This window comes from Bos javanicus, chromosome 5, assembly GCF_032452875.1.
Source record: "Bos javanicus breed banteng chromosome 5, ARS-OSU_banteng_1.0, whole genome shotgun sequence".
In the NCBI taxonomy this organism is placed as follows: domain Eukaryota; kingdom Metazoa; phylum Chordata; class Mammalia; order Artiodactyla; family Bovidae; genus Bos; species Bos javanicus.
The window spans coordinates 76498755-76523251 of NC_083872.1; the positions used below are offsets into that span (position 1 = coordinate 76498755).

At 55.9% G+C, this 24497-nt stretch overlaps 1 protein-coding gene across 7 annotated transcripts in view; it reads right to left on the bottom strand.

Annotated features, from left to right (window-relative positions):
• Positions 1-3725: 3725 nt before the first annotated feature.
• The window catches only part of CARD10 (caspase recruitment domain family member 10), a 32846-nt gene continuing 12074 nt past the window's right edge, over positions 3726-24497 (bottom strand). For 5 of the 7 annotated variants that reach the window (XM_061417411.1, XM_061417410.1, XM_061417413.1 and 2 more), the window contains 17 exons: positions 22033-22224; positions 20961-21116; positions 20240-20365; positions 18982-19173; positions 17176-17310; positions 16717-16832; positions 15892-15920; positions 15321-15444; positions 9807-9966; positions 9216-9375; positions 8578-8821; positions 8326-8395; positions 7171-7273; positions 5910-6068; positions 5700-5815; positions 5141-5253; positions 3726-4914 (listed from right to left, as the gene is read on the bottom strand). In XM_061417411.1, the coding sequence (XP_061273395.1) occupies positions 4674-4914; positions 5141-5253; positions 5700-5815; positions 5910-6068; positions 7171-7273; positions 8326-8395; positions 8578-8821; positions 9216-9375; positions 9807-9966; positions 15321-15444; positions 15892-15920; positions 16717-16832; positions 17176-17310; positions 18982-19173; positions 20240-20365; positions 20961-21116; positions 22033-22224 (2436 nt within the window). In that variant the 3' untranslated portion in view covers positions 3726-4673. Of the gene's footprint in view, positions 4915-5140; positions 5254-5699; positions 5816-5909; positions 6069-6258; positions 6418-7170; positions 7274-8325; positions 8396-8577; positions 8822-9215; positions 9376-9806; positions 9967-15320; positions 15445-15891; positions 15921-16716; positions 16833-17175; positions 17311-18981; positions 19174-20239; positions 20366-20960; positions 21117-22032; positions 22225-24497 lie in introns of those variants that run through there. The other 2 variants (XM_061417412.1, XR_009736568.1) reach the window with 2 other exon arrangements.

Sequence of the window (24497 nt, forward strand, 5' to 3'; positions counted from 1 at the left end):
GCTCTGGGGCGCCTGGCCCCGCCCCTGCTTCCAGCGCAGCCCAGGGGCGGGGCCGGCCCTGGGGAGCCCAGAGGTGGCTGGAAAAGGCACCCGCAGAAGGCACAGCCCCGGCTCTGCCAGCTGCTGCGGTGAGGGTGGGGGCAACAACTACCCCTCCGTGCCAGATGGAAGGGAGGGGCCCTCCAGCCTTCGCACTCCCCGGAGACCGTGGGCCTAGCTCATTCAACACCCAGTATCTTCGGTGGCCAGCCTCCCAGGTTTGGCTTCACACAGTTCCTCCTCCTGGGTGCACCCCTCCCTCCGCTAGCCCTGGCCATCCTCACCCACGTTTCCTCTACCAGGCTGAATTTTATTTGCCTTTTAAGGGCTTCCCCAATGGCTCAGTGGGTAAAGAATCCGCCTGCAATGCAGGAGACACAGGAGATGCAGGTTTGATTCCTGGGTCAGGAAAATCTCCTGGAGGAGGAAATGACAACCCACTCCAGTATCCTTGCCTGGAAAATCCCATGGACAGAGGAGCCTGGCAGGATACAGTCCATGGGATCACAAAGAGTCGGACACGGCTGAGCAACTAAGCACAGAGCCCATTAACAAGATCTTATAGATTCAGGTGGACAGCAAAGGGACTCAGCCGTACATATACATGTGTACCCATTCTCCCCCAAACTCCCCTCCCACCTGGGCTGCCACATAACAGAGTTCCCTGTGCTGTACAGTAGGTCTTTATCCATTTAAGGCTTAGGCTCAAGTGGCCCTCCTCCAGGAAGTCTCCCAGCCTCTGGGGCCCCTACAATGGTTAGCCCAGTTTCTTCGGTCTTCACAACAGAGCTAGAATTATTTCCAGTTCATAGCTGAACATATAAAGCTCAGAATGATCCAAGCTGATCCAGCAGCTCAGCCACAGAGCTGGTGAACCCAGGTCTCTGGCCCTTGTCTGGCCCACAGAAGGCCCCTGAGGGTCCCTGTCCTGCTGTGACCCACCGTAGTCCATCTTGCTCGGCAGTCATTACTGCTTCCTCTCTCCCAGCCAGCCCAGTGGACAGAGGGCTTTCTGCAGCTACCACCTTTGTCTTTTTTTAAAGTTAATTAATTTATTAATTATTTTTGACTGTGCTGGGTGTTCATTGTGGCGCTCAGGCTTTCTCTAGTTACAGTGAGCAGGGATTTCTCTTCTTTTGGCTAGTGGGCTCTAGAGCGCAGGCTCCATAGTTGCGGCTCACGGGCTTAGTTGCTCCTTGGCATGTGGGATCTTCCTAGGTCAGGGATCGAGTCCATGTCCTCTGCATTGCAAGGTGAATTTTTAACCACTGGACCACCAAAGAAATCCCTCCATCATGTTTGGTACAAGGTCACTCATGTCTTGTCCTCCCTCTGCTAGAACCCTGATGGCTTCACAAACGCCAAGGATCAACACCAGCCTGCAGACCCTGTAAGGGTGGCCCCTGTTACCTCCAGTCCCAGCTAATACTCTTCTCCTCTTGCTTCCTCACTCCAGACCCAGTGGGCTTCTGACCAGTTCAGGGACACGTCCACCTCAAGACCTTTGCCCATGGTTCCTGCCTGGGCCTCTGTTTAGTCGCTAAGTTGTGTCCAACCCTGCGACCCCATGGAACGTAGCCCGCCAAGGTCCTCCGTCCATGGATGATTGTCCAGGTAAGAATACTGGGGTGGGTTGCCATTTTCTTCTCCAGGGGGTCTTCCCAACCCAGGGATCAAACCCAAGTCTCCTGCGTCTCCTGCACTGCAGGCAGATTCTTTACCACAGAGCTACCTGTGATCTTGGTCCTGAGAAACAAATCAACTGGCCTATCAAATCAACTGGTTCTACCAACATAATGCTACCAAAAAACCTGAAAGCCTTAGCATTCACATCTCAGACTAGATGGAAGAGACAATTCTCTTTAAGCTACAGTTTCATGATTTTATAGAAAATCACTGACCTTCAGACAAATTCATACTATACTACTACTAAGTATTTTAAAGTGATTTTTACCTCTTTGTAAAGAAGAGATCAAAATAATTAGGATTTTTAAAAATGAAAAATGAGATTCACTGGAAGTTAATAAAATGAATCAGTGACCCAACTCTATGGACTCTCAAAATAATTAGTTCTACCCAGGCTGCCAGGTCTAGAGATCCAGAGATCTAACTCCCCCATTACCCTAACTCCTTCAAGTCTACACAAATATCTTCTACATGAAGCCTTCCCAGACCACTTTATTTAAATTGCAGCTCCTTCCCCCTCCTTCCCAGCTTTCCAGGCTCTTTCCCAGGGCCCCTTTTCTGCAGTGTTCTCTCCAAAAGTACTTTTCATCCTCCAACATCCTATATATTTATTGTCTGTCTTCCTCATGAGAATATCAGGGCAGGGATTTCTTTTTATTCACTGAATTCCTAGTACCTAGAACAGAACCTGGCACATGGTAGGCACTCAAACTTTTCTTGTTAAACACAGGAAATACCAGATGCGTGGAGAATTGCATTAGCGCTATAGAGGAAGAGAAAAGGAAAACCAACCCTTCTGAATCACCCTTCTATGGCCCAGCCTTGTGCCAGGCCCCCTCACAGCCCATCTTCACAGAATGGCATCTCCAAGGGATAAACCCATGCTTCATGCCATACCGACCAGGGTTCAAATCCCTAGCTGTGTGACTCTGAACAAGTTACTTCACCTCTCTGAACTTCACTTTCATTTATAAGATGGGGACAAAATAAGACTTGGGGTTGGTGGGCTTCTCCACCCCCATGGAAAGGGCACCTAACATGGGACCAGCCACTGGGCACCTGCAACTTCACCCAGGCTCGTATGTCCATAGACCAAGCACTGGGCCAAGAAGGGGGTGGTTTGCTTACCCCAGTGATCATAACCCAGTCTCCATGGCCAGGGAGCCAATAGCCACCCATAGAGACCCACCATCTGGCCACAAAGCAGAGCATGGCATGGCCCAGAATTTCCAAGGCCTGGGAAAATCAGGAGGCTTTGTGGAAATGATATCTGAGCCAGACTTCAAATGTAAGCAGCCCCCAACCCCTGGACTTGGACCTCTCAGCTTCATTTCCTACCACTCCCCAGTGGCCAATCTCAATCCGTTTCCTGCCACTGAGCCGTTGCTCTTGAGGTTCCCTCCACCTAGTCTATCCACTCCCCACAACTCCTTGGAGCCTGCCCAAGTTCATCACTGTGACTGAGGAGAGTCCTAGGAGGACCAGGAACAACATAGGCATGCGAGTCCCTTAAGTGCTTCCTGAAGAAAGGAATCCCACACCCCAAGCTCCAGCAGCACCTCCTCCAGTAAGCCTGCCTAGATATCTCCCACTGGAAGTGCTCATCCTCTCCAGTGAAGCAGTCTCACGGGCTTGGCAGTACACTGAGGGTTTGCTCTTAGTCTTCTGGATTCAGGGGCCGAGGCCCTTAGCCTAAGACCACACTGTGCTGGCTAGGTATCCCTGCTCCAGGAGACATCTCTTTGATGATCAGACACAGGCAGGGCTGGGTACAGGGGTGGCCCATCTGTGGGGCCCTCCTCCAGTCATTTGGGGGCAGGTAAGGTGATGCCAGCACAGATGGCAGGCAGCTCCAGGATGAGTCAGGAGAGAAATCTGACCCTCCCCATGAGCGAGCAGGAACCTGAAAGGTGGCATCAACCTGAGCTGGGGGTGGCAACAAGTGGGACGAGGGGAAGGGGGCCCAGGCCAGGGAGGCAAGCAAGCAAAAGGCCACCAGCTTCTATGACAAACTGTTTAATGTTCCATAATGTGCAGCTTCTGAGGGGGAAAAAAAAAGCCCATTAAAAATCCACAAGCTGTACATTCTGGTAACAGAGTGGCTGGCCCCCTCCCCACCCATCCCTCTGAGAGGCAGGGCAGGGAGGGGCGCAGGTGCTGTGAGAACATGGTCCTTGGGTGTGCTCACCAGGAACACACGCGGGTTAGTGTCCTAAGGGTCACGGGGGTGGGGGGCATGGCATTTACACAGAGGAGAACCACAGACACACATGTGACTGGAAGACACGAGGGGCACAAGTGACAGTGGACTGGGGAAGCCACAACGCCCCGTGGAGGTGAACACAAGAAATGCCAGCTGCGTGGCTGGGTGTCCCACACCACAGGCCCGGGGGCTCCTGTGAACAGAAGAGGCTGTGGAGGACTTCCCCAGCGGTCCAGCGATGAAGACTGTGCTTCCACTGCACGGGGCACAGGTTCAGTCCCTGGTCAGGGAACAAAGATCCTGCATGCCACACGCAGTGAGGCCAAAAAAAAATAATAAGAGGCTGTGGAGCCAGGAGACCTCGTGAGCCAAGGGGAGGGGCAGACTCGAGTCCACCCTGTGGGATCTTGAGTGTGCAAACCAACACACAGGACTGAGAACGCAGATGCTCTGAGGAGCGCCATGAGGGACAGGACACAGATGTGTGTGTGAGACCCACGAGAAGGGTCCGTGGAGACACAGGGCCAGGGGAAGGCCCAGAGCAGCAAGTCCAGGGGTGGGAGGGAGCTCTGGCCAGGGGCTCCTATGGGTGAGAGAGCCCAGAGCCCAGAGCTGAGGGCCCTACGTCGAGTTCCAGGGTTGAGGAAGGCTCAGGATGGGGAGGACCCGGCTCCACTGCAGACCAGGGTTCCCGGTGGTGGCTTCTGGAGTGTGTGAGGAAGGCACAGGCATTCCAGGGGGGCCCTCAGGCCTCGCTGCTGCTGCTGCTGCCGCCGCCTCTGGTGCTGCTACGTTCCACCCACACAAGGCGGGCCTGCTCCTGCAGGATGCGACCCCGCACCACCTTGGCCAGCTCCTCCGAGTGGCTCCACTCGTGGGCGGGCACCTGCACCCAGGAGCAGGGCAGCCCCCAGAGCACATGCTCTGAGCCCCGGCACTGCCGCAGCAGCTCAGAGTCCCGCCAGCCTGGCCGGCCCAGCAGACCCCTGCCGAGAGAGGACAGCAGGCTGTGGTCAGAGCAGGGGATGAAGACAGACAGTGAGACAGAGAGAAAGGAATGGACTAAGACATGGGGAGTCAGAGAGGGAGGACGGACAGAGGGAATCAGAGAGACAGACAGAAGGCAAACAAAAAGATGGAGAGAGAGAGAGAGCAAGGCATCCAAACAGGAGGAAGCACAGGGTCCCTACCCCTCCTTCCGGCCCAACTCACCTGACTTCCCGGACATTCTTCTCGGTCACCTCCACATGGATGACGATGGGGTAGATCTCGTTCTGGACCAGCTCCCGCACGCCCCGAGCACCCAGCTCCAACAGGCAGTGCTTCTTCTCGGGGGAGGGGTGGTCAAGGCTACATTTTACTCCCAGGCCAGAGACCCTAGCCTCCCTGCCCCCTGACTGGGCCCCCTTAAAACATCCCCCTACAGGGTCCAGCTTCCCCATCCACCTTGGCAATAAGGAAAGAACTGGAAGGGAAAGCCCAAGACCCAGGGAAATAAGTCACTTTCCCTAGACCCCGATCTGCAGAGGGCGCTGACCCCACCCTTGGCAGCCCCAGGTGGCTCCCAGGGGAGCGGCAAGTCTGAGACAAGGATGAACAGATCAGATGTATCAGCCAAATTCTGCAGGGTGAGCCACTTGAGGCAGAGTGCCCCAGGCCACCCATTTCACAGGTGCAAAGACACCCATGGAAGGGAAGGGGCTTGCCCAGGGTCACCCTCTGCTCCTGGGCCCAGAGGGCACCACCCCCATGCCCCACCCCAAGCACCCACCTTCCCGACAGATTCCTGGATGGCACGGATCCTGCTGCCTAGACTGGGGGCGGCAGGCCGGGCCTTGGGGGCTCCGGGCGCTGACAGTGTGCACTGTTCCTCTCCAGAGAGGCTTTCTGCAAAGCAGAGAAAGGCACAAACGAAGGGCCAGTGGGCCTGACTGCCCCACGGTGCCACCCCGCCCTCCCATCTTCAAGTGCACAGGCTTACCCGCTGGGCACACTTGGAAGTCCAGCCGGGAGCTGGGCAGGTCTAGGAGGTTGCGGATGAGCCGGGGTGCCAGGCACTCAGGCAAGAGCACCACGGGCCGCAGAGCAGACACCAGCAGGGGCCGCACCAGGCTGTAGGGTTTGAGGCTCCGCTCTGGCTCTGGGCACGGGAGGGGACAGGATGTAGATGAGATGAGGGTGCAGCCAGGGCACGAGGTCCTCGCTGCTGGGATGGCCAGCCCCCTCAATACTCAGGACCCCAGTGCCTCCTGTCAAGGCCCCTATCTTCTTTCCTAACACCCGCTGCTGGACTTCACTGGGACTGTCCTCCTCCCCATCCCAGGCCTCACCCGTGCCCCCTACAGGCCATTCTCCTCTCGGCAGCTGAGGCAGGCTTCAACGCTGAAGTCAGATCCTGTAACTCCCCTGTGTTCAATGCACCAGTGACTTCCCACAACTCTCAGGAAGAAGGCCACATCCTCCACGTGGGTGACCCAGCCCTGCCGGAGCTGGGGAAGCAGCAAGCCACAGATCCCCTCACTACAAGCTCTATTCCGACCTCACAGATCAGCAGCTGTAATCATGGGAACTCTGCATGCCCTGGTGGCCCAGTTAACTCTTCTGTCAGAGCCCAGGTCAAGCCTTCCCAAGCTCCCAGGTGGGCAGGGACCCCTCCTACCTTGCCCCTCCCCTGCTTCCCTTCCCCCTCCCCTCTGGCACAATGCATGACAAGAGTTTTGCGCCTGCTGTTTACTCTGTGTCCTCCAAGCATACGACACATAGCTATGCCTCCGAGTCTTTGCCTTTTGCCTGGCATGAAGTCGTCTTCATCCTTGAAAGGCCCAGTTCAGACAATCTCCCTTCCAGGAAACCTTTCCTAACCAGCCTTACCCTCAGAATTGCTATTCATTCCTCTGGGCCCCCCTAACCCTTCATCCTCCTTCCTCCAGGAACTCTCTCTGGGGTCATCATGGCACCTGCCACCATACACAGGCAAAAGGCACAGCTGTGCATGCTGTGCCAGACAGAAACAGGCCCATGCTTCTCCGTGCCTCACCCCTGGTCACACCTGGACACAGACCAGCTCCCTCCATCCTGGTGGCCCATCTCCCACCAGGTCCCTGGCCTGCACCCTGCCCCCGACTGGAACCCTCCCACAAGCCCTTCAAGGCCAAAGGGAACACCAAGGCCAAAGGACACCCAGATGGGCACATTCCTGGAGCCCGTAGGCAGTGGCTGCACCCTCGCACCTGGGCACGCACCTGAGCAGGGCTCCAGCAGCAGCTGCTCTGGGGAGTCCCCAGGAGGACTCCCCACATGCTTGGGCTTCACCAGTCGCAGCTGGTCCAGGGCACGCTTCTTTAGCTGGTCAGGGAGTAGAAAAAGAGGGGCACCTGAGAGCTCAGCTCCGTCCCATCCTCAGGGAGAAAGGGCCCTACTGTCTAGTCTCACGGGTCAGCACAAGAACCCCCTCTCTATCTGGCTGTCCCCTGCCCCCACCTGGCTCAGTACAGCCCCTGAGACAGAGGAGGGTGACCATCACTAGGAATCCAGGGAAGTAAGGCTGCTAGAGCTAGTTAGAGCTAGAGGAGCCTTAGGTCTGCCCCCACATTACAGATCAGAGATCGAGGCCCAGAAGGACCTAATGAGATGTAAGAGACAAACTCTGGGGTCTCTTCCAATTAATCAGCAGTGTAGGAAGAGTACAGAAAAACCAAAATTGACACCGCTAATTGTAACAATCGTGGTTGTTGTTGTTCAGTTGCTCAGTCAGGTCTCTTTGCGACCCCATGGATATCAGTAGTTGACAGGTGTCAAATAATGTGACAATGGGACAAACGCTAACCAGATCCCACATGCATGAACCCACGAGGCAGGCATGGGTTCCCCATTTTACAGATGATGAAGCAGAGCCTCAAGAGAGGGTCAGGTGGTCATCCAAGGTCACACAGCAAAGAAGGAGCAGAGCTGGGATGCAAACTCTGGAGGCCTGGCTCTAAAGCCCAGGTTCTCCACCTTCTCTCTAGTACCGTGGTCTCTTGAAATATTTAACCTCTCTGAGCCTTGCTCTGCCCAGGCGCATGGTCCAGGGATCAGAGAAGGGAGTGTGACTATCATTAAGTGCCCACCGCATGCCACCCATGCTCCTGAGCACCAGGCACACTGCCTCACTTCCCCCTCTCAACTACCTGGAGTGGAGCCCTGTTGCTGTTCTCTCTGATGGACACGCTGGGGATAGGATCAACCAAGTCTGGGTGAAGACGCAACCAAAATGCTCACTAAGAAGATGAGCAACCAAATGGGTGGTGTCTCCTCCCCCAGCTTCCAGAGAATGGAGCCTGCCCTCTCCCTTTTGGCGCCCCTGACTTGGCACCCCCTCCCCAAGCCCTCACCCTGTCCTCCGCAGCCCAGCTTACATTACTGCGGGGGCCCCGGTGTCGGCTAGATGGCAGGCATTTCTCCTGAACTTCCAGGAGCTGCTGGGCTCTGGCGGGAAGGGGTAGGGGAAGAAGGGAGGTCATGTCATGAGTTTGTAGGGAGGTAGGGAGTTCCTCACCTTCTCTCCTCTAGCCCCCTCCCCCAATCCTGTCCCAGAGGATGGCGAGGGACTGCGGGAGGAGAGAGTCCCCCACCCCAGTCCCGGCTCCCAGGGCCACGGGCTGTGTCACCTCTGATAATTGGGCACGGTGCCCCGGTCCAGGTCTCGCAGAGTGAGGGGGTCGACCCGCGTGCAGAACCACTCCTGCCGTCGCTTATATGCCGGGTCCACCAGCCGCAGTATCTCCTGAGCTCTCACACACAGGGCGTGGGGGTCAGCCCGCTCAGGCAGGGTGAGGTTGGCTCGAATGTAGAAGGGCTCAGCTCCTGGCTCCCTCACCCAGGCGTCCAGGGCCTCGTGGAAGGACTGGCAGGCTGAGTGTGGACAAGGCAGGGGGTAGCAGTAAGGACAAGGGAAGGAGAAAGTCAAGCATTAGCCTCAGAGAGGTCACACCTTCCCCTTCTTAAAATGAGAGTCCAAGGACCAGGGAGGGAGGGGATGGGCCCCAAGTCACCAAGCCCACTGGGAACAGAACCAGGACCCAAACCCAGGTTCCTGGACTCCTATCCACTGCTCCTTTCACTGTAAGTTGCTTACTGAGGACAAGACAGAGGAAGAGCATAAGAAGAGACAACTAGCAAGGAGGCAGCGGTGCAGAGGGAAGAGCACTGACAGGAGTCAGGAGGCGAGGCATCCCCCTCCCAGGCCGCGGCTGTCCCACCCACACCATGGACTGGAGGAGCCTTCTCGTGGGCCCTCAGTTCTGACCTTCCAGGACTCCTGAGTCCTCAGTGCCTGCCCGCCCCGGGCCAGCTTTACCCTTGAAGTCCATCAGTGGGAGTGTGGACGTCTGTTTCCGGGGCAAGGTTCTCTGCTGGGCCTCGCCTTCCAGGCCTGCCCCCTCCAAACCAGCGGCCTCTGCCCTTGGCTGAGAGAAAACCCAGACAGGGAGGGAACTGAGCTAGCTTCCCAGGACTTCCCAGGACAGCCCTGGGGCTGAAGAACACCACGTGTGGGGGTGACCATGTCTCAAAATTCTGATGCTCCCACCTCACAGGGTGCGTGCCCAGTCAGACCCTGCTCCCTGCAACCGGCCTCCCCACCGAGCGTGGCTCAGTCTGGTCTTTTCCACGTGTAAGGGTGGGGATCTGTCCAGGTGCTATCAGTCTGCCCACCTCTCAGCCCTTGCCCAATCAGATTTCACTTAATGCTGGCTGAGGCGGGGCTAGTCGATGAGCCCTCCTCTGCTTCGACCAATCTCCAGAAACTCTGCCCAATGATCTAGATCCACCAATCAGAGGGCGCCCAGCCCCAGCTAATGTACCGATTCTGCCCCAGCTCAGAGGGGCGAGGCCTCACCTCTCTTGGTTCTACCCTGGCCGACCCTGGTCCAGATAGCACCCTCCGCACAACAGCCCCAGACCAGCTGTCCCCGAGGAATGACAGGCTATCTGGGCCCTTGTCCTGGGGCTCAGGTCCCCCCGGGGGATTCCAGCCAGACACTCGGATGGCCAGAGACCTGAGCAGAGAGAAAGGAGATTGAATTAGTGTTTAGTCAGTATGTTGATTCAGTTCAATATTCTTGGAGAACTATAGTGATGCCCCAAAGATGCCAGGGCTGCCACCCCAGGCCACTGCACCTGCTGGAAGGCTCTTTCCCTTCTGTTTTGCCTGGCAAATTCTGCTTATCCTTCATAGCTCAGGTCAAAAGCAACCTCTCCTTCCCAAACCCCTCAAACCCCTGCACACAGTGAGGTGGGGCTTCTTGCTGGAGCACCCCGTTTTTCTATTTTCCCCTTGGTTTCCTCCCTCAATAAAATGCCTTGAGAATCAGCCCTCTATCATGTTTGGCTCTGGATCCCTACCACCAATCACAAGTGTCTGGCACATCTAGCAGATGACTAATAAAAGCTTGTTATGCTCATAGTCTAGGGCAGGAGGTCACCCTTAAATCATAACAGATCAGGGATGGTTACTGCTGGCAATAGGAGCATAAAGGGGAGGGGCTTCCCAGAGGAAGCAGCAGCTAGGCTACATGAGGGTAAAGAACAGAAGTACTTCTGGAACAGACAGAGCCCTATGGTTCCAGACCAAACAGCTGGTATAGGCAGAAGTGTGGACAATAGGATACAATGCAGAAGAATTTAATAACAATAATAACAGTAGCATCAAACACTGGGTGCTTCCCATGTGCTAGACACCATGCTAAACTCCTTGCCCTAATTAACTAATTTAACATCCTGGGAAACAGCTCCCAGGAAAGGCAAGCTGGAGCCAGCCTATGGAGGGCAAGGAATGAAGGTATCTGACCTTCCTCTGGTGGTCAGTGGGTACCACTGTCAGGACAGAGTCACCAAATCCCTATCATACGAGGACTCTGCCTATCCCTGGATGAGAAGTGATGAAGCCCTGTGGCCAGACTCAGAGAGAACTGACCACAAGTCTCCCCATGACCCCTCCTCCGTGGTTCTGGGGAAGGGAAGAGGTCATGCTCTGTGGGTGTGCCCCAAATAGAGAGGGAGCCCAGGAAAAGCTTGGGCATTTACTCACCTCCTCATCTACCCTGGCAGCTTCAGCCACACAGCCACACTGCCCCCTGCTGCCTGCCCAGGGTGGGCAAGGCTGCAAAGACCTTAACCTAATCAGTACCCATGCAGGGGAAGACCCTGGCCCTTGGGAGTCCAGCCTGGCTCCTGCCCCCTCAATCAAAATAGAGGACCGAGACCCTGGGGCTAGGGATAGACATGGGTGCTGGGGACATCTGGGCTGCCTTTACAGGCTCCTTCAGCCCCAGGACTGTCCTGGCCATATCGACTGGGCACAGAAAGGCCTGGACAGAGATGGGAGGCCTGAGGCTGGGCCTGGCTATGCTGCCCAATGGCTGGATGGCTGAAGCCACAGCTATCAGCTCCAACCCCAGTACTAACTGTGCTCTAGCCTTTGGAAGCAAGCTGGCCACTTGATTCTATCCCCACATCCATAAAGCAAGGACAATGATGACACTCATTTCCCACCGTGAGCGTGAGGCTTAGACAAATATAGAGATAATGCAGGTAGAGGTGGAAACCAGAGGGCTCCAGGGCTTTCCAACTAAATGGTTTATGAAATTCACTGGGTCATGACCAGCACTGTTTTTGAATGGAATGAAATAGAAAATATAAGCCTGCCTCCCTTCAAGTAAATCCAACTATCTTCCCGTGACCCTTTTGTTCCAGGCACTTGAACTGGGTTTCTCCTGTGGCGGGATACCATCAGAAGAGTTTGAGAAAAGTGGTGTGGAGGGCACCAGCAGGAACTCTGGGGCCAGGAGGCCTGGCTGCTCGCCTCTGGTTCTCAGCAGTTCCATTTGTGTCTATCTACCTTGTTGTACAACTCAGTAAGTTTAAACACTGGATGTTGCTGGAACAGTGCCCGATAAAAACTAGACATTCGCTATCACCAGGTGTGATTCAGGACAAGTCACCTCTCTGTGGTCCAGCTTCCTCTGACCCAATTTCAAACCCATAGACAGATGACCACTGTTGGCTTCTCTAGGTGAGGGCCCAGCGAGAAGACTGCATTCAGGCCCTCCAGGTCCATCTGCTCACTCCCTACCCTTGGTTGCATGCCACGCCCCCTCCTTGCAATTCCAGCATCAGGGCAATTCCTCAGCCATTCCACCTTTTCAGGCTCAGAGACCCAGCTTGGGCATCCTCTCCTTCAGGATGCCCTTGCCTACCTTCCTGAGGGACCAAGTGACTTCTCTGAGCCTCCACAGCCCCAAGCTACTACCTGGGAGCTCACAGGGGCAGCATCCAAATCAGGTCTCTCAGACTCAGACCTCAGCAGTCAAGTGTGTGGGGAAGAAAAAGGAACATGGTGGAGGGCAGGGGTTGCCTGCTCCAACCTCTCAGGAACTCTTAGGTTTCTGGCAACTGCAACAAGATCTGATGATCCCAGTCCTGCCTGTGGGAAGGATGGGGGTCCCCATCCACCAGGAGAGGGCTCCCAATCCTATCCCCCAGTGTCAGCTCAGGAGTCAGGTCACAGGGGAACAACAGGTACTGGGCCAAGTCCTTCACTCTGCCAACCCTGAGCATCATGAGTTAGGTGGCTTGGTAAGTGTTGCCCTACACCCTGGGGCACTGTGGGAAGATCCCTAGGTTCATAGGTCAGGGACCTTTGAAGCTGAGATGTAAGCATGTCACACAGATTACCTCACTGAATCCTCCCAACCACGGAAGCCATCTGTTATTCCCCCAACATAAGAGAAGAGGCAAACTGAAGCCAGGGGAAGTTACAATTGCCAAGGGTTACACAGCTGGTGGGTGGTGTAGTTAGACAATGACCTACCCAAACCTTCCCTGTGCGAGGTCGGCCAATGCCGGAGATCCTGTCTTTGTGACAAGAGCGGGCAGGTATGGCCCTGCCCAGGAGACAGCACCCCAATACTCTCCCAGTGTCCTCCCCACCCAACATCTCACTTTCACTCTTTACCACCTGCCTGACCATCCTCTGCCCTGGCCCAAGACTCTGGGAGCCAAGAGGGGCAAGGGAAAGCGAAGAGCTGCAACGCCCAACATACAGGGACCACTCAACACAGGTGGAGGTTAAAGCAGCTTCAGTGGGGACTTCCCTTGTAGTACAGTGGTTAAGAATCTGCCTGGCAAGGCAGGGGACATGGATTTGATCCCTGTTCTGGGAAGAATCCACACGCCATGAGGCAACTAAGCCCGTGCGTGACAATTACTGAGCTTGAGCTCCACAGGGGGTGCCACCACAATGAGAAGCCTGCACACCAGAACTGGAGAGTAGGCCTCTCTTGCTGCAACTAGAGAAAGCCTGTGTGCAGCAGTGAATACCCAGCACAGTCAAAAACAAATAAAAGTTAAAAAAAAACAACAACTCAAGTAGCTGTGATGAGAGGAAGGGACTCTGGAATCCCCAGCTCCACCACCAAGAGGCCATGGGACACATTCCTGACTCTGAGCCTCATTATCATCTGTATATGGGGCTTGCAGGGCTACTGCAAGCCACAACAGCACCAATAATAGCTAAGAGCTAACTTCCCACTCACTACGAGCCAGCCACTGCATTTAGCACTCTAGTAAGAATATTAGAACCTCCACAATGACCCCATGGGACAGATACTACTGTGAGCCCATTTTACAGAGCAGAAAACTGAGGTAATAAGAAATTAAATGAGTTGCTCAAGGCCCCCCAGTAGCAAGTGACAGAGCCAGGATTTCAGCTGGCTCACAAGTCTATTTGGATCCCGCCTGTGCTCTGACCTGTAACCCTGCTTCCCGCCCAGGACATGTGCAAACAGTGCTCCCCAGTCCATTAGGGCTCTCACATCCCTGAACTCCCATCAGCCCACCCCCTTCTCTCTTAGTCCACCAACCCTGCCCCAACCCCTCAATCTGTGTTCCTCCCCCATCTCCCTCCTCCCCAGGAACTGTGTGGGCATCAGAGGTGGTCCCATGATCATATGGGTCAGAACCTCCAGCTCCCTCTGCGGCATCCCAGAGGCCCTTGGACAGCAGCCAGGACCCCTGCTGCAGGCCTGAGCAGAGGAAGGGAGGAAGGGCCAGGCAGGCAGGAAGGGAGGCGCCTCCGCCCCTTCCCCCAGAAGCACGTCCTGCACAGTGAGAAACAATGTCACGCTGGGCCCGGTGCCTAAGGGTGAGAGTGGGGGCAGGGGCCTGGCCAAGCTGCTTTCGGGAGGCAGGAGGCTGCCGGTGCTGCTCTGCCCTGATTTCTTGTGCGACCTGTCCTCTGTAACCAGCATCCCCACATTCCAGCTCTGACATTCACTGCTTCCTATGCCCTCCCCAAAACCCAAATCTGGTCAGGTCACTCTGGACCTTGGTCCTGGCACGTCCCAGCTGTGTGACCTCGGGCAAGTCGCTTAACCTCTCTGAGCCTCGGTTTCCTCCTCTATAAAAAAGGGGTAATCATAATAGAGCCGGCGTCCCAGGAAAGAGCGAATGTTCTAAAGCAGCCAGGAGCCGGCCTTGCATTTAGTAATAGCTAAGCACCATCACCCACCCGCCTCGCCGCCCAGGTTTCCCATGGTGCACAGCACCACACTTCCCCAGCCTGACTCACAAAGCCTGCCCTAGCCTTGACTTTCACCTTTCCCCCTTCCCCCTTCCCTGCCTTCACACGCCAGTCACCACCAAACGCCAGGCCTGTCCTTGGACAGCCTCTGTTCTCTCCTCTTCCTATCACCCAGCTGCCCTCCTGGCCTGCTCTCTCCTGGCTGCGTTCAAAGGCCACATTCTCAGATCAGCCTCTCCCATTGCCTGTCCTCCTGAGATCACTGACCAGGAAAGCCATGCATCCACCAAAACGGACAGAGCACATGGCCTGCAGCATGCTGGGAGCTGCCAAGGTTCATGTCTCCAGTCATGGCATGGGGCCAGCTCAGCTGCAGGGAGCTACAAATGACAAACTACCACCACCCCACCCCGCCCTCAGCACAAAGTCTGCTGGGAGGCCCAGTCCTGCTGGGAGATCCGAGCAGGGACAGGCAAGCAGTACAAGTAACAGTTGCCACCTACCAAGCACCCACCACATGCCTGGCAAAGCGGGGTGCTTGGCTGCCACAAGTCCTAAGCCTCCAAATTCCACCTGCAGAAGACACTGCTGTGCCCTTTACCCCGATGAGGAAACTGAGGCCCAGAGAGGTGAAATAACCAGCCCAAGCCTCCCAGACAATGGTGACAGCATACGAATTCAACGTCTGCCTCTGTGCAAAAACCCAACAATTGGACAGAGGCATGAGGCAAGGGCTTCGCTGCTGCTCCCTCCCACCCCACCCCTGCTCACCCTTCTCCGGGGATCCGAACCAGCCCCCCAGCTCCACCCTGCCCCAGGAGACTGCCGTACCTGTTGAAGAGATCCAGGCCACAGCCTCTGGCCAGAAGGCTGTCCGGCTTTCCCAAAGGCCACACGCTGTCGGAGGACGAGGACGAGGAGAGGCCCGGGGACCAGGGCTTGAGCGTCACACTCCCTGGGGAGGAGGGGTGAGGTTCAGGGGCGCCAGCAGAGCCGTGAGGGAGGGCTGGGTCCATGAGAAGGGGGTTGCCCCTTGAGCCCAGAGATGGCTCAGGGCCCAGAGACCTTGGCAGGTTGGAGGCCCTGGGAACACACTGGACTCAAAGGGCTCAGGGCTGGGCCTGAGTCGACCAGGGGGACCCTTCAGTTTCCTGGAAGAAGGGGAAGGGCGGGCTGGAACTGAGTAGCTCCACAGAGCACAGCTGGGACCAGGAGAGAGGACCAGGATGGGGTCAGGGTGAGAGGTGGGAATCAACTGCCTCAGGGCCTCCTGAGCAGAGCCTCTCTGCTCAGGGAACAGCAGAGCCTCAGGGAGGGGACGCAGGCCAAAGGCAGCATAGGTAGCACAGGCCTCAGGTGGGTTCCCAGATGAGCCCTCCCCAGGGAGTCCCGGGGCCTTTACCTGTGATGTCTGACATGCTGCTGAAGGACCTGGGCAGAGAGGGCAGAGGGGCCAGCACTGAGCGCAGTGGGCACTCAGCCCCACCCCCTGCTCCTGTCCCCGTGCTGCCCCAAAATCTGGCAACCCCCAAGCACATGCAGGCTAGACTCCTAAAGTCACAGGGCAAGAAGCTAATATTCTGACTGTAACTGTGCCCATGTTCCTCCACCTAGAAGGCCACCCCTTCTGGTCTCCCTCCAGGAAGCCTGCCCTGACCTCTCATGCTGCATCCCAACCCTACTTTCTACTGTCATTTGTAGCTCCAGGGTCTGCCTCCCACACTAGACCATGACCTTCCCATTGCACACTCATCATGGCAGGTTCACTCATTACATCAAGCCAATGACGGGGGACACATGCCAGGTGGAAGACTATCTCCCGCCCTCAGTCCTGGCACCAATCATATGGCTCAGTTTATCTGGCCCCCATTTTCTGCTGCTGCCTGAACCTGCAGCCTTTCTTGCCTGAGATCCTTGATCCCTGAGAACCTCCTCTGTGTCTCCTAGTCCTGAACACCCAGGCTTCCCCCTGGATTAAGGCTCTTTCAGGCTTAACCTCCAGTGACTCTCATGCCAGGGTGCTCAGCAGGGACTGAGCCCACTCTGCCCTTTGACCTTGTCTTAACCCCTTGGTTACACATATGACTCCTGGGACCTGGGTTTCCATAGCTCCAGTCATTTAAGGGCAGCAAAGGGAGGTGACAGCCTGGACCTGACCCTGGCATCAGGGATTCTGGAGGTAAGAGTAGCACCCTGCCCACCGCCCACCCTGGGCCTCTCCCTTTACCTCTTAGGGGGTGCGGGGTCTTCCTCTCGCTGCCGGCGGAGGATGGAGCCAGCGCTGGGCGGAAAGGGCAGGATGGAGAGGCGATTGATCTCCTTCTCGTTGTCCGTGGCCTCCTCCTGCAAAGTCACAGCAGGACCTAGTCACCCCCACAGCACCCGTCCACAGCTCATGGTGCCAAGTTTGTGCTCATTTCACAGACAGGAACTACAGCCCAGAGTGGATGGGCAGGCTCTGCGAAGTTTGGGATGTGAATGGCTCCCCAGGTCTCCTGGCACCCGAGCCCAGGCCCAGCACTGAGCCAGCTTCTTTGGGGGTTTCAACAAGGCACTTGGCTTTCGTGGGCCTCAATTCCCTCTCGTGGGAAATGGAATGGTCAGCAAACTGGAGAGCCCCCTGTGTGTCAGTAGTAATATGATGGCCATTGTACCCCCCACATCTGGGCTAGGGCAGGCGTCTTACCGAGGTGTGGGGCTCAGGCCCTCCCACGACAGGCGCCTCCCCTGCTGCTTCTGGGCCTCCCAGCGGGGATGGGAACTCGCTGAGGCTCCAGGTGCTGCTGAGGTTGGAGCACAGGGAATGGGAAGAGGCGCAGGCCTGGAGAGGAAGGGGAGAGGGAGCAGTCAGCAGCGCTGGGCCGGGGCCAGCCACCACCATTTTCTCAACGCCCGAGTGCTGGAAACAGGGATGAGGTGGGGAAGGAGGGAGCTGCATTCCTGCCCTCATGGAGCTCACAGCCTAGTGGAGAAGACAAACTATAAACAGGCAGGCAGATGAAGGAATTAAGGCTCAGCTTCCAAAAGAGCTGGGAAGGAAGGTACCTAGGGTGGGGAAGGCACTCAAAGGCCCCACCCGGCCAGGGGGCCATCAGAGTGTTTTCCAGGCAAAGTGTGGTTCGAACTGAGAACTCAAGGATAAGTACGTGTTAAAGTTGGGGAGGCAGATGGTACAGTCAGAGCAAAGATCCTGAGGCAGGACTGACACATTCTAGGAATCAAAAGCTGAGACAGGGGGGAAGGGATAGTGTGGGGTCAACAATGTACACACTGCTATATTTTAAATGGATAACCAACAAGGTCCTACTATACAGTATATGGAACTCTGCTCAATGTCCTCTAGCATCTTGGAGGGCAGGGAAGTATGGGGGAGAATGGATACACATATATGTATAGCTGAGTCCCTTTGCTGTCTACCTGAAAGCATCACAATATTATTAATTGGCTATATGCCAATACAAAACAAAAAGCTTAATTAAAAAAAAAAAAAAAGTTGAGACTGAGAGAACCAGGCTCGAGGTAGGCAAGTAAGGGAACCACCCTGTAGGACTTCTAGGGCAAAGTAAACCACTGAGGATATTTAAAAGTCAAAAATCACAGATTTATGCTTCTTTTGTTCTGTTTCTTCAGGTACTACACTCCTGGTGGACTGATCCTCTTTTAAGCAAACCCAAGATAGGAAAGGGGCTTCCCCGATGGCTCAGTGGGTAAAGAATTCGCCTGCAAATGCAGAAGACATAGAAGATGTGGGTTCAATCGCTGGGTCAGGAAGATCCCCTGGAGGAGGAAAATGGCAACCAACTCCAGCATTCTTGCTTGAAAAATTCCATGAAAAGAGGAGCCTGGTGGGCTACAGTCCAAAGGGTCACCAAGAGTCAGATAATGACTGAGCAACTAAGCACACCCACAAAATAGGAAAAGCCTTTCGTTTCCTATCTTGGCAGAGATCTGAGAGCCAGTGTCTGATTTATAAGGGATCTGGGGGCTCGGTTCCTCTGCTGGGTGGCTATGTGATCCTGGGTAAGCCTCTGACCCTCTCTGGGCCCTGTGCAATGAGGCAACTGTACTAGTCAGTCTCTGAGGAACTTCTAGGGCACACATTTTGCATTCTAAGATGCTTGCCAGCCCTCAGGGAGCTGGGGTTCTCCAAGTGTATGATAAGACAAGCTTCAAGCTGTTTTTCGTGCCCCAGGTATAACCTCAGAAACCCAGAGGCCCCTACACTCCTGTCGTGTTCCCTGTTACACCAACCCCCACCCATCCGAGCTACATTTTGTCCACCCTGGTCAACAGCTCCCTCCAAGACTGGCATGTTCTTGACCTCGAATGATGACTCCAGCCAGGACCCACATGTTTCCTCCCAGAGCCTGCATCTTCCCAGGCCCAGGTGAGGACTCCCAATGAGTCCCCCACGTCCCCACCCCCAGTTGAGGTCTCTCACCAGGTCTCACTCTGGCCGAGAGTTCCAGCTTGGACTCCTGACCCTGCTCACCTTGAGATGGGGGCCCCCCTGGACCCGCTGTAGCTGAACCTCCAGCAGGGCCTTGGCGCCCTCCAGGCTGGTGAGCGCTGTCAGCAGCTCATCCCGCTCCACCTCCAGGCCTCGGACCTGCTTCCGGTACTGGTCCTTCTCAATGAGGCTCTGCGAGTACTGCAGCTGAATACGGTCTCGGCTCTGGATGGCCTGGCAAGAGTGGGCAAGGAGGGAACTGGGGCCAGGAGCCGAAGGTGACATGCTGGCTCAGCTGTCCTGGCCTCTGATCTCTCAGATCAGGCCAGGGGGTGGGGTGGTGGGTAGCAACAGGACCGGCAGCTAATGTTTATTAAGAACTTCCTAGACGCTTGTGCCCTGTGCTAAATATTGGCTCATTTAATCTTCATACTAACTCTTCGAGTTAAGACAGTCTCCTTATTTTCATTTTACAGACAGGGACACCAGGCCAGCAGGGACACAGCTGCAGAGTCCAGGCTCGTGCCATTTCCCAGAAACAACTCAAAACTCTTCTACAGGACACACTGTATGGGGGACTTTATTCCCAGCCTCCAGGGTTCAAAACCCAGCCCAGTGCACCCAAAGAGCTTTTCCATACAATGTAGACCATGGTGCCCAAGAGCTGGGTCCATGGCCACGGGGACCTACCACCCATTGTCTCAGAGGGAGCAGGGGTGAGAGTCTCAGGGGCTAGGAGCAACCAGATGAAGTGCAAATTCCTGGGCCCACCCCAGACCACCTGACTCAGTATGTCCGGGGTTGAAACCCGAAATCTGCATTTTCACCAGGCCCCCCAAGGCCCACGCTCACGTGTAGACACCAACTGCTCCAGGGATTCCAGGGATTCAAACAAGGACAAAACCTGCTGCCCTCCCCGCTGCACGGGGAGCTCAGATGAGGAGGGCTGGGGGCCTTGGCCCACCCCTCAGGAGGTGAAGGAATGGTACCCAGGGCCTGGGAGCCAGAACTTTTGAGAATCTCTTCACCAACAAACATTTGAAAGCCTCGCTCTTGATGTGGGGAGAACAGGGATTCAGATGCCAAGGCCGCCCACACCAGCTCTCATACCTGTCCCAGGAGCCCAGTGAGGCAGGTGTGTTGAGAGGGCAGGGCTGGCACACCTCAGTGCTCAGGTCCCCTGTCTGTTTCTCCGGGCCTGCTTGCCCCATCCTAAACTGCTGAGTATGCTGTTTGTCTGCCTCTCCCCATCTTCCCCTGGATGGGAATGAGGACTGGGCACACAGCAGGTGGGGCTCACCTGGTCCCGCTCCTTCTCGATCTCCTCCAGCTGGGCCAGGACGGTGGCCATGCGGTGCTTGTACAGGTCACAGTCCTTCTGCAGCGTACGGTGCTTCAGCCGCAGGTCCTCCATCTCCTGCAGATACTGTGGGTACGACAGGGTGGAGCGGGATGGGACACACCCTGGTCAGACTCCAGGGCTGGGGACCATGGGCAGGAGCCCAGCAGGTCCAGGGAAAGGCCTGAGCCCCAGTAATGAATGCCCACCTCCCCAGCTGGGTGGCCTGGGCTGATAACTGACATCTCACTGGGCCTCAGCTGCCTTATCTGTAAAATGGGAACAACAACCCATCCCAACCCACCTGGGCCTCCTCATTTCAACTGCAGTCTGCCCGCTTAACCCACTCTACTTCCTCCACAGCACTCATCACCCTCCGTGACATGAAGTGAGAGACTGTGGATTATGCATAAGGTGTCCTGTTTGTCTCCCCTGCTAGAATCTGTCCTCCCCAGGAGAAGGGACCTTTGTTTTGTTCACAGATGGACCTCAACACATATTTGAGAACAAACGAATGCACAGCTCTTGGCATGGGACCTGGCACACAGCAGATGCTAGGGGAAAGCTGGCTTAAGTAAACGGGTGATGCCCATTCCCCCATCCCCCCAGGAGCTTCCCCAGGCTGTGAGCAAAAAGGCAAGTGGGGGCAAGGCAGGGGGTGTATGGGGCACGTGGACATCACCTTGTCCCGCAGCTCCTCTGCCCACTGCAGCTCCCCCTGCACAGCATGCAGCTTCTGGCACAGCTCCTGCCGGCTGTCCTGCGCCTCACGCCAGTCATGCTCCAGGATGTCTAGGAGGATGCGCTCAGAGCCCGGGGCCCCTGGCCGGCTTGCCTCCTGCGGGGGCGGGTGTCAGACCTCAGTGCTGCCTCAGCCCTGGCTCCAGGCCCATCCTGAGTGTGGGGTGAGGAGGGACACATAGCCCTCAGCCCCAGCCCACTAGCTCTGCCCCCTTGGCCGAGAGCCTTGGCCTCTCTGAACCCTGGCTTCCCCTTCTGCTGAGTGGGTGTGGCCTCAGCAGCTCTGCCCACCCTCCAGGGAGCATCTGGGGTACAAATGAGGTAAGTGGATGAGGGCGTGTTCAGACAAGTTGGACCAGGATCTTATTCCTCAACAAGAACCAGGCCTGTTCTCTCTTGCTCTGGCCCCCCACCAGCTAGCCAGAACAGAAGATGGGTAATACTTCCAAGGCCTATTTCCACCCCCCTCCTCTGGCCTGACAAGGGGTTTTCATAGGGTCTGAACCTGGCCCAGGCAGGTAGACCATGGGCCGAAGATCCAGTCCCCAGACCCACACCCTAGCTAGGCACCCCCAACCCTATAAAATACACCAGAGTCCTAGCTTCCTCCCCCACTTCCTGTGAGGAGTAATGGCCAGGTGGCAGGCCCATGCTGTCCCTGACCTGCCACAGGACACTGAGCAAGCCCTGGGGCCACCCAGACCTCAGAGGTCTCAACCTTTCCACGGTCAGACTCCTTTACAAATTCAAGGAAAACTGGGGGCCCACTCCCCAGAAAAACGCTCACACACAAAATCAGATGCACAGTTTCAAGGAGTTCAGAGGCTTCCTGAGTACCCCCCTCCCTCAGCCCCAGACCCCAGACTCAACACTCAGGGCGAGCTGAGGACCTCCACTCAGAGCTTAAGAGGCCAGCCAGATCTCAGATCCCTGGATCTAGAATCCTCATTTTCCAGGCCTCAGGGGGACAAGTGAGCAGGAGGGTCTCGCCTCCCCCCGGCCTCCCCCCATACCTGCTGCAGGCCTTCCTGCAGCTCCTGCAGCGAGGCCACCAGCCGCTGGTTCTCAGCGCGGAGCTCCAAGACCAGGTCCGCACTGTCGGGCTCTTTCTCTTTCTCCTCGGCCCCAGGGAGTGGCCCCCTGGCCCTTCGCAGCTGCGTGCACTCTTCCTCCAGCCGGCTCACCTTGAGCTTGAGCTGATCCACCTGGGGCCCAGGACACGGGTCAGCTCAGGGAGGGAGCACCAGCCAGGCCAGAGGGGAGACAGAGGTCCCGCTCCCACAGTCCGGGGTGCCTCCCCTATTCCCAGAGGGGCCCGAGCAGGCATCCTCCCTGGACATGTCTACAAAGAAGTGACAGGCTGGATCAATATGACAAGGTCAAGCCACCGCCCCAGGGGAATCTGCCTCAAGGACTTGTGGGTGGATGGGCCAGATCACAACACACTTGTCTGTCCTGCAGTTCTGACATGGAGCACAGGCAACTGAGCCCAGCACCAGCATAATGGATGGGAAGGAGGGCTGCACCAAGAACAGGAGGACCCAGCGGCTGGGCCCAGCTCGGCCTCTAACTCCGTGTGGCCCTGGGCAAGTCATGGTCCCTTCTCTGTGCCTCAGTCTCCTCATCTCCCAGGGGAATAAGGAGGAAGACAGTATTGAGGATCTCACCCAGCCCAAGAGCCAGGATGTCCCCCCTCAGAAAGCCTCCCCGCTCAACATATATGCACAGAACAGCCATGAGTCTGATCCTCCCTTAGAGATATTCCTACCAGAGCCTCCATGAGGGATGGTTATGCTATTGGTTCACTCCCAATACAAATTTCAAATCTGGGGTCCAGGTTTCAATTGTACCATTTTACCCTCTGTCATCCTGAGCAAGTCACTTACCTCCTCTGGGTCTCAGTTTCCCCATCAGTAAAATGGGCCTGTTCAATCCCCCTGCTCCTGCTCCACCACCTGCCTCCCAAAGTCATTGCAGCATCAAACAAGACAGCAGGTGGACAGACGCCTTTAAACTACAGAACTGCTGGGGGTGTAACAGTGGCTATTTTTACAGCTTTGAATAAAATCCTAGGACCCTCCCCCCACTGTTACCAGTTCAGTGTGGGCAGCCAGAAACTGGCCAAGGGGGCTGTGTGGGTGGCTGAGTGGTGGCCATGGCAGAGATGTACGACCAGCTGGCTGGATTATGAGTGTACTTAGCCCAAGTGATTTTCCAAATTCATGTGGGGTCTGAAGTGGCTAGAGCAGCAGGTGGCAGGCCACGAAATGAAGTCATTGTTGGAAAAAGACACAGTGACCTCTGGGGCTACACTCAGGCATGCTGACATCTGGTGCCCTAGGAGTGCCCTGGCCTTGCTTGGAAAGGACTCACAGCCTCCCAGCCTCCAGAGCCTGGCATAGCATTCTCCACCCCCCTCCCCACACACGCAAGGATCTGGAGCCTGGGTCAGGCAGTTCCACGAATTAACAGCCCACTCCTCCTCCGCAGAGGACTCAGAAAGAAATTCATGACTCTTACATTCCTTTCCCCTCACAAAACCCGCTTTGTGAGCCGCCGGAGAAAGACAGCTAGTTACAAGGGCAAATGTGGTCACACCCTCTCCAGCAAACTACAGCCACACACCCCGACCTCCTGCCTGACCCGAGGCCGGCAGGCTTCCCAGATGAGCTCAGGGGACAGGGCACCTGGGAGTCTCCGCCAAACACCAGGAAGTAACAGATGCATTTAATCCTGGTGTACAAACTCACTTAGCACAAAATTATAGCGTTCATTCCTTTAAGTTTATGTTGCTTAGAAATAACAGCTCATTAAATTTGCACCTTATAAAATACCGTATTAAATCACAGCCACCACACACCTGTCTGGGGGGGGGGGCGGTGCAGGCGGAGGGAACCCAAGCTGCCAAGAAAAAGCATGATCAGCTGCTCTGTTCATCTCCACCTGCAAAACCTTTGTTAAGTGGTTGTGGAAAAGCTCCAGTAAATTAAGGCAAGTGTACAGTAGCTACATTTAAAGAAAAGCTTATCTATTAATTGAATTTCATCCCTTACCCTCCACCAGCTAAACCGGAAAAAAGCAGCTGTTCTCTGCCCACTGGCAGATTTCTTTACCCCTAGGGCCATCCTGGACCTTCCCCAGTGGCTCAGTGGTAAAGAATCCGCCTGCAGTGCAGGAGACTCAGGACACGTGGGTTTGATCCCTGGGTCAGGAAGATCCCCTTGAGAAGGGAAATGGCAACCCACTCCAGTATTCTTGCTTGGAAAATTCCATGGACAGAGGAGCCTGGCAGGCTACAGTCCATGGGGTCACAAAGAGTTGGACACAAGTGAGTGACTAAGCACACACATACTATGTGCACCTAGAGCTGAAATGCTGACACACAGAGAACCTCCAACACCTCTTCTTCATCCCTCTACCCAACCCCAGGAGATTCCAGACAGGTGTGCGCGCGCACACACACACACACACACACACA